The 10,051-nt window shown below is 45.8% G+C and overlaps 1 protein-coding gene across 1 annotated transcript in view; it reads right to left on the reverse strand.

Annotated features, from left to right (window-relative positions):
- HSPA12A (heat shock protein family A (Hsp70) member 12A) overlaps window positions 1-8,323 on the reverse strand; it is a 53,118-nt gene extending 44,795 nt beyond the window's left edge. Inside the window, exon 1 of the mRNA XM_042019413.1 lies at window positions 8,205-8,323. Within this exon, the coding sequence (XP_041875347.1) occupies window positions 8,205-8,232 (28 nt within the window). The 5' untranslated portion in view covers window positions 8,233-8,323. The remainder of the gene's footprint in view (window positions 1-8,204) is intronic.
- Between the last annotated feature and the right edge of the window lie 1,728 nt (window positions 8,324-10,051).

Here is a 10,051-nt window from a genome sequence, read left to right on the forward strand (position 1 = left end):
TTAAACCCATTATTTTTCATTCAAAAAATGTTATAACTTTTTGAGCATCAAAATAACTTTGACACAAGCAAACCTTGGTAATGATGTTTGCACAGCAGGAAAAGAAGGGTTTACCATATTGCTATTAGCTGGCAACTGCTGCACTGATGAAAAAAACCTTATTCAGCTTTTCCAGTTGCTGAGATTTGCCTTTGCACTAAGCACAAAACGTCAGAGCTTCCAAACGAAACACGACAACCTAGAGCATTTTACTGTAAATACAAAGATGGCCTTTCAAAATAATTACAGAACAACAAAAAAAGATGGAGAGAAGCAAATACCAAAAAAAAATCATCCACTTAAAATATTCTTATGCATAATAAAAAGATCCCATATTTCATATCAGAAGTAAGAGCCTTCTGTTTCTACTGAAACCAATGGCACCACTGTTATGACCGTCAATGGAATTAGAGTTCTTTGTTTTAAAATGCCAGTAGGCATCCAGCTGGTTTGCTGAAGACTGCAATACAGTTCTCCTCCATGAATACAGCCATAGCTGATCTCTGATACAAATCCAAGTTTCCTGATACCCTTTCATAATATCTGGTCCCCCAAAGATCTGGTATTCATTGCACCGACACCAATTAGAGCACAGTGATTTCGTAAGGAAAAAAAAAAAAAATCTCCCAATACTTTGGATAGAATTCTAAAAATAAGACATGCTTTTTCATTACAACTTTGACCTTTTCCATTTATGCTTTTACAGTCTCCTATCATGATGATATTTTGACTAGAGGAATTACATTTTCACTATACTATCAGTGCTTTCTAAGTTCATTTCAATATTTTACCATTACTGTTAAGAGTATCAAAAAAAACCCCCAGTTTCATCCCATCACTCACTCTGTGGACAATATTCATTTTCCTGCACCTTACCAGCGACGGGAGACCAGAAGACACCACCTATTTACTGTGAGCTAAATTTGAGATGAAAGAAACACGCAAGAACTCGCAATAACCTCCTGAAAATGCCACATGGGTTGTGTTCACTTCTCCTCTATTTGACAGGAGATAGGCTAAACTACTTTATCTACATTTGATGTGACCTCACTAATGCTTGGTAAGATGGACTAAAGCAGAGTGATCACACTTCCCTGCACACTGGGTCTGTAATGCCCCAGCAGCTCCTCACCAACAGCTAAGTCTGCCTTTAAGCTGCTTTAAACTCAAACCCTTTCTACATGGTAAGGTCCCAAATCCAGCTCCACCTTGAATGACCTGAGAGTTTTCCAGTCTCTGTGAATGGTCAGCTCCCTAATCTCCCCCAGTCCTGATGCGATTCCAACATGCTCAAAACCAGCTCACACCCCAGAGCCTGGGGTTAGGGGAACTCACCAGCACTGCTTTGCAGTTATGCCTCTCTTCCCAGGTTCCAGCTCTTCCATAGCCACGCACCACTGCCAGGAGAGACAACACTGACCCTGGTTTACCTGTTGCAAAAGGCAGGCTTGCAAGCTGTGATAAAGGTTTGGCAGCTCAGAGCAGCAAAAGGCAATGCTCTGTGATCTTCCTAAAATTTCCACAGATACAGTTCTGTGACAGACACCTTCACTGCACACTAACTAAACTTCTCTTCCTTCAACAAGCTCTTCTTTGAACTTGCTTCCTTCAGGCTTCCTGGCACTATTTGCCTCTGAGCAAGCACTGTCTTCCTGTATCTCTCATTTCCTCCCTTGCTGCTTCCAGGAACACGTAAGGAACAGAAAACAAAACACAAGATGTACAGAACTTAGGTTCTGTGAAAACACACCTTCCTAGAAAAGGCTTCCTGCTGCTTCTCCTTCATCATCATGTCCGTCCTCATCTACCTCCTCAGTATGCTTGGCTCACTGCAAGGTTGTCAGGAATGGCACTAGTAAGAGTCATGCTCTAATTCCCAGGACCATACTCATAAAACAGAACATCTGTGATGTTAATCACTTTCTCTGAGAAAAACACCATTTCCCAGCTCAAACTGGACTGGTTCTTTTTTTTTCTCTTTATAAAGCAGGATCAAAATATTACAATTATAAACACCTTGTTGTCTATGAGTTTCTATTTAAGAACCATCTCAAAATGCCATTGTATCCTGAAAAGAATGCAATCCTTGATTTACCTTTCAAAGGAATATTAGTCAAGAACTGAACAAGAATCACTGTTCAGCTTTTCAGACTGTGCATCCAGCACACAGGAGTAAGAATATTTTGGGGAGCATTTGTTTACTTTTAAAGCAAAAAAAAGGTAATTTAGTTTTCAAGCATTCCTAGATTCAAACAATACCTTGCAATGCATCAAGCTGGATGAATGTAGTGACACCTTTTTCTTAAAACATGAATTGGAAAAAAAAATTGAATTTATTTGTCTTCATTTTGACAATCTTCTGGAAGGCTTAACATGATTCACACATTTACAGAGTCTTGACAAGAGAAAAGCAACCACTCTCATCAATTCACAGGAAAAAAAAAAAAAGGATGAGCAGGGGGCAGGCCAAAAAGAAAAGCCAAACTCAAATAGCCATTACTTACAGTAGTCAGCATGAGGGATGCTGTATATAAATCCCTGCATATTCTTCAAGGCTGTTAAACCCAATTTTGTTCAGAAATGGAAGAATAAAAGAATGGTAACTGACAAAACTGAAAAAATTGGTCATGTTTGACAAGTCATTAGCAAAGTTATCTATGAATCCATAGTCTATGGCTATTGATTTATCTTCTGAGCAACATTTCACTGCTATATCAAAAGCCAGTTTTTTATTTCTTTTTATTTGATGGTCTTGAAAACACTAAGTTATCAGGCTTAAAGGATAGCTCAAAGAAAAAATACCTTATGAGAGAAGAATAAAGTATCTGATTAGTATTTGTAGAGTAGATCACAAAATCATGCAGTCACCAACCAAAATCCATTTCCAGAGGTTTTTATACTAACACCCACTAGGGTTATGCTCAAGTGCCATGACTGTGCATCCACAGAGACCAGTGACCAGCCAGAAAACCAACTGCAAAGTTACACCGTCACGGTGACAAGCCCCTGGCACAACCTTCAGAGGAGTTCCTGTGGCTAAAATCATAACAGGAGCGTAGCTGAGTAAGCAAGAGAGCTCCTACAAAAGGTTGATTTTTGAATGCAGCACTTCCATAGTGACAATACTGAAAGCTTTTGTAAATGGCATGCCCTGCCATTCTGATTACTGCGAGTGCTCTACTCAGGTATCCATGGAAACTTGAGAAATAGATGTTAAATTTGTTGGATGTGTTTGGCAGCAGGGAATGGGACTAGCTGCCAGTCAGCCCAGTCTAACCACAGGTATTTTGATCTTTAACCATGGAGAAGGCATCAAAAGCCCTCAAATAATGATGAAATCCACCAAATGATCACGTTTCCCAAACAATGACAAAAGGAGGAGGCAAGGATGCACTGAAGAATGGTTATTTTAATGCTGTTATTTGAGAGAGAAAATTATCCCAATCCCTGTAATGAGGAAAGAGACACCTAAATATTCACTCTTCCAACCTCCCAGGGAACAGGAAAAAAAGAAAGCATGGATACAAATGCACAGAATCTCGTAGGGACAGGTGGACGTGGAGTACTCAGGACTGTAAAATTCCCTTTGAGAGAAACTGCTTCAATCCTAAAGACTGGTCCTGAACAGCACTGAGAACTAAGGATGTATTCAGAAATGGATAAACTGAAGCAGTGTTCCCAGATTATTCCCTCTGAGAGAAGGAAGTAGCATAGGGAAAATAATTTCTCTCTGCTTCCTTCCCCAAGAAAACTAGTACAGGTTGGGCAGGCTCCTGGAAAAGGAACTGATATCCTTCACAGAGAGGATGTGCATTAACTCCCTCAGATGACATGGAATTGCTATTATTGAACTACATCCAGATCCACGCTTTTCTGGACTCCAAATGGTAATGATTACTAGAAATCTATCTCAGTATTCCTCCGAAACTGCATCTGCAGAGCACAGTCTGAGAGCGCTGACTGAGACACTACTGACAGAAGAAACAGTTAAAAGCAAAATCCTCTCCAGGTCTCCCATTCTTGCAAATTTAGGTGCCTTTAGAACTGATCCATGTGCCCAGAGCCTGCAAATCTCTAACAACAGAGCTCCCGATTTGGGCCAGGGAGCACCCAGTGACTCACGTGGGAGTGGAGAGCAGGGAGCCGGGGCCGGGGAGCACCAACACAGCTCACAAAGCTTTCTCTGATGTCCTTGACACACTCTGGTGCGGTCCTGAGTGAAGAACAAAGGCTTTCTAGTCTTTCTGGCCTTCATATTCTGAGTAGTTTTGTTTATTTATTTGCTTACTTCTTAGAATCAACTGCATTTTCCTCTTCATTTACATGAAAATGTTTCTCAGATCCCTCTGAGACAGCCTTTGAAGGAATTTCCTGTTTTAATAATGATTACTGACACAGATCACCACTGCCATCCTAATTTTAAAACACTGCAAAGTCACTCTTTTAATCGCAGTTATGGCAAAATTTTAAACTTGCATTTGTTTATTTTAAATGCTTATCACTCTGATTCTCAATAGCACAGCACATGGGCCAGAGCTGACACATTTTTAATAATGAGAGCAATGGAATGTTCTTTCAATATCAAAAATGTGCCTGGTCACTGAGAAAAGGCAGATTCGATGTAATGAGCCGGGAGCCAGGACACGTGTCAGGGTGAGGAAGATGAAGCCTGCAGGTCTGTCACAGGCCTTTCTGAGCACCGAGGCTCAGCCTTGGCTGCAGCATTCCTCAGCACAACACCAACATCAGTGACCTTACAGCTCCAAACAGCTGCACACTCTGCAGTGGAACATCTGTGAAGCAAGTGTACCATTTACAGCCACGGCTGATGGACTTCAGAGCTCATCCCTGAAACAGACTCCAAGTCCTCCTGGCACCTCTCTCACCACTGCAGAAACACAAGCCTGATGCAACCTGGAGCTTCACCCATCCCTGCTGCCACGCAGCTAGGCTGTTTAATAGAAACATGACAAGTGCCATACAGAAGCTGAGTAATTATGTAAGAACCAAAGTCATCTATGGATAGACAAAGATTCCGCTAAAGCTGCATATGGAAAATATCAACAACTAGTTCACTTAGGGAAAATAAAAAAAAAAAAAAACAAACAGATGCAAACTCCCCAAAAAAGTCATGTGGCTTCATACCAAATTAAGGTCATGACTGTTCTCATTCTCCTAATCGAAAGTAGCATTGTTTGCGTGCATTGTTTTTTATTCCTTTTATATCTTCCATTATCCTTTATTGGGAGCCAGTACAGCTTTATTAAATATCCAAAAAGCCAATTTCCTTCTCCACAATATCTACAGACTAAAACAGCCACAGGGAGAAGTTTCTAAACCATAAATGGTGTGTTCTTTGAAGTCAAATACTTGTGAAATCCCATCTGACACATCGTCAAAAGGCAGAACCAATTCAGGTACAGAAAACTGACACAATGGGATCTTTTAATATTGGTGTTTTAAAGTAAAAAGTATATTCTTTAGATTTTTTTAAGAAAGGGATAGTTGCTTTGTGCATTTATAGAGAGAATTAGTGAAATCATAGTAGAGGAGAGAAAAAAGGAATACATCCCCTGGAACAGCTTAGAAGAATAAGTAACTGGAAATTTTTAAATATTTGACCAGATCTGTAACTTTAAAAGGAAAAAAAGAAAAGAAATCCAGACTTAATTGCAACAGCAGATATGATGTCCAGAAGGGGCCTAAAAAATTTCAACAGCATTGCCACTAAAGTGGGAGAAGTTTGGCATGGCAGGTCACATCAACTCAACCAACAAAGAAGCATTCATCAGAAAAGAGCACAAGATGAGACACCAGTCAAGTCCCATATAACCCCAACCACCAGTGACACAGTTAAAAAGCAAAACATGCCCTAAACCCTGACATGTTCATGAAGGGATCAGGTCTTTTATAGCTGAGGCAGCATTCTGGTCTTGCTGCACAGAACTGGACTCCCAGAGGCTGCTTTAACTTGAGCTGACATCCAGGCTGCAGCATCCTCTTCCAGCTCCTGGTGACAGCTGCATTGGAGAGAAACCCTGGTCACACCCTGTGGACCAGGATAAATCCCCTTTTACACCACAAATGCATCAGCTAAAAATGTCTCTGGACTTGACAGACCTCTGGGGGCCTCTCTACAGCTGACTGAAGCTTTGGGGAGACTTTGCAGGTACAGAGCTCTGTTGAACACCAACTGCTGTCCCCATGGGAATGAACTGAACACTCAGACTGAAAGCTTGCAGGGTGACAGTATCATGAAGGAAAACTTGTCAGCTCAACCAGCATTACCCAATTATGAGCCAATGGTTTTAAAAATGCCAAAAACCAGTATAATTAGAAGCTTTACATGCAATAGCTCCTGGGTATGAACAATTTCACTAACCAAGCTGCATATACCGCAGTGCTGTGCTAAGTGAAGCCATAAAGATGATGGGCAGGCACTGCATACAGCACTCAGCTATTTTACATACAGACATTTCTTTTACGCATTGTACTGCGCTGCAAGAAGTGGCTGCAGCTTCAATATTGTCAATACAACACACACTAAATCACAGTTTATCCCTGAAGCCTTTTTTTTCTCTGACAGCCTCAGCATTCCAGTGCATGGAAAGAACATGAAGATTTCTGGCATCACAAATCACTGCTTTACTACCTGGTCTTCTGTCTTCTAACCAAATCCCTCCAGCACAGATTCTCCTAGTCACAAGTTACTTCATTTCAGTATTGCATTGCACCAACCTTGCAACTTGGCAGAAAACAAAACGTGATACCCTGTCATCTGAAAGACAAATTAATCTGTCGATCTATTCTTCCCTTTGTCAGCTGCATGCTAGAAAATTGTTACAGGTTACTTCAAACAAAACAGACATTAGAGACTTCATTTAGGAAGCACTGAGGGAACATTTAGATGATGGGGAGGGAGAAGAACCCAGTAGAGCATCTTGAAGATTCAACTAGTTTCTAAGTATTATTTTCTGGTTTGGGTTTTTTAAATGGATATTTTATGACTCTTTTATTCCACTTACACTGAAATTAAGCTATCTCACTCAAAATGTTCCCCAAATCCTACTATAATCAAACTTAACCTTTTAGGTTTGCCCATGCATTTCTGCCAGCACCTCTGGTTCAACATTACAGTTTCCTCAAAGCCTTTGCAGCATACAGTGAGGAAGAAGGCATGGAGAGATCGAATGAAATCAGGCTGAGTCTGCATTTCCCTTAGGGTTATTCACCCATATCATTTGTATCCTAGGAACCCTGTTCCCTCCCCCAGCTCCGTTCCCACACAAGGAGAGACCACCCCGACCTGCAAAGGCTGTGTTATTCTTATCAGGCACAGTGTAACCCCAAACGGATCAAACCCACAGCATCCTTGTTTCAGGCAAAACAAGATTCAGCTCAGCTCGAGTCAAGTTTGTAAAATCGGAGACATGCGGCCCCGTTAACTTGGTAAAACGGCACCGCTGGGGGTTTCCCCCACCCCTACACCTCGCTGGGAGCTCCCTGGTCCCTGAGGCTGTGCCAGGATGCTCAGGCGCTCCCACCCGGCTGTCAGGTCTTTCTTTTCCAGTGCACCAGGCTTCTCGCTATACAGGGGTGCTGCCTCTATGTCAGCACCAGCGTCTGAGCTTCAGTCCGAGCCCTCCCCCTCCTCCTTCTGGCCGCTGCTGGGAAAGGGAGAGACCCCGACCCGCGGGGAGGACGGAGCCACAAAGGCCCGTCCGGCCGGGATGCCGCGCCCGCCGCAGCGCCCCGGCTCCGGGCAGGGCGCCCGCCCCGCCTCGCCCCCGCCCGGCGGTGCCGCCGCATTGTTTTGTCACCTGGGTCCCCCCGCGGTGCGGCACCGGCTCCCCGGGGACCGCACGTGGTGGAGGAGCCGCGGCTCGGTGCGGCGGATCCGCGGGGTGCGCTCCGCACCGAGCCGCCGCCTCCCGCCGCCGCAGCTGGCCCTGCCCGCGGGGCATCCCCCGAGCCGGGGCACGGCGGGGCCGGCGGCCGTGCCCTGCCCCGCCTGCGTGCCCACAGCCGGGACACTGTCTGCCGCCTCCCGCCTCCCCCTGCTCCAGACGGGGCTCCCTCCGTTTCCCCCCATAAGCCGCGGCCGCCCCGCCGGGCCGTGCCGCGCCCGCCGCGCTCCTCCTGCATTGCGGCGGGGCCCCCCTCACCTGCGGCACCGCTCTCCGCCTCCGACATGGCCCGGTCCCGCCGCGCTCGCCGGGGCACGGGCCGGCGGCGGAGCTGCGCTGCCCACCCCGGGGGAGGCTCCGCTGCTTCCTCTCGTCCCCGCCCCGCTGCGCCTTCCTGCGGCCGGTGCGGAGCCGAGGGGAAGAGGCTGCGCGCCCGGGCCGGCGCTGACGGGCTTCCCGCGCCGGCTGCGGGGCTGCGCCGCCCCTCCCCGCCCGCTCCCGCAGCCGCACAAGGCACCGGCGGGCGCGGCGGGGGGGGCCGCCTGCGAGGGGCGGCCCGGCCCCAGATGCGGATTTCACGGCCGCTGAAGCGGAAACCCCTGCGCGGTGACAGCCGTGGAAAGAGACCCCTCTGTGACACCCCGCCTCAGCCCCGTGCGCCCCGAAGGGGTGCTGGAGTCTTGCGGGAGACGGAGTCGTGGGAAGGCTGTTCCCCAGCTTGTCAGGGGAGTGTAGGTACAGCTAACCCGGACAGTCAGTCAGAAATCATGAACGGGTCTCCCGACACGATGTGTTACAGGGTGACTTGTACGGCATGGGATTCTTTTTAATTGTGTTCGGAGTGAACTCTCTCACATGGTTCTGCAGTGCTATCAGGCCGGAACTTCTCATTTCCAATTATTTTTAGCTACTTGTCTCCAGGACCTGGGAGAGAGAAACCCCTACTGTCACTTGATTAAGGATGAAGTTTGAGAGTTTTCCAAACGAAGTAAGAAGCTACTACAACCACAAGATAATAAAAATAAGGCTGCTATCCTCCCATGAACAATCCTGGAGCCAGAAAAGGCTTTTCCTTTTGTCCACCCATACTTCATGGTGTAATTCTCCCTTACTTGCCAGCCTCAGCAGCAATTCACATTTTGAAAGCAGTGCCAGCATTTCACGTGAAATAAATACGGGCATTCACCAAGCACAGCCTTGGTTCCTTGCTGACTCCTGGGCTCAGGAGGTCACTGACAGTGTAAAATCCACCCAAAGTTCTCCCAAGTCCCCTCACCAAAGCTGTTGCTCCCACAAGGTGGGATCCCTGTGAAACCCCTGAGGAACAGGGAATTTTGAAGCAAAGCCCCCGGCACTGCAGGTGCTTACTCAGCCCCTCCCTCTATTTTTTCCCTGGTTCCTTGCCCTCACGGCATTTGCTCTGTTCCCTGTAAGCTTTATTGCCTCTGAGGACAGGAGGTGTGGCACAAAAGTTAAAGCAGTAAATATCTTCACATCTGCACACCTGACTCATCTAAAAAGCCTTCACCCACCCTGTACACACTTAAAGACTATCTCATCGTGAAATCCACTGTCTCATTCAGGGAAAATGCAGAACTCATTTGTCCTGCCTCCCAAAATCAGCTGCACAAAGGGATTTTCTAAACTGTTGAGGAGGAGAGAGGGAAGGAGCACGCTGGCATGGTGGGAGAGCAGCTCATTCCAATACTGACATCAGTGTAACCTTCTGTTCTTGGGGACACGCAGTGACATGGGGAACCCTCATACAATTTCCAAAGCCAAGGACAGCGTGCAGTGTGACAACGGGCACTGGAATTGCCACTTCCTGCTCTTCCCTCAGCTCCACACCAGGCAACAAAGGGGAACATCTGGCCAAGAGTCAGCTTTAATTACCTATTCAGAGTCAGGCTGAATATTTATGCTGTCATTAAACAGCCTCAGAAATAAGAAACCAAACAACTCTAATACTTGGTTTCCTGACGAGACTTAAATAGCAGAAACTTTTGCTTCAGATTAAATGCACTTCAATAGCAATTAATGGTAGGCTTTAAACATGTATTGAGGTAATTAACAAAGGCAGAGGAAAAGAAAAGAAGCAAGCAAGA

The sequence above is a fragment of the Corvus kubaryi genome, unplaced genomic scaffold (genome assembly GCF_017639235.1).
Source record: "Corvus kubaryi isolate FWS band 111438036 unplaced genomic scaffold, C.kubaryi_AGA036_p1.0 138, whole genome shotgun sequence".
Lineage (NCBI taxonomy): Eukaryota > Metazoa > Chordata > Aves > Passeriformes > Corvidae > Corvus > Corvus kubaryi.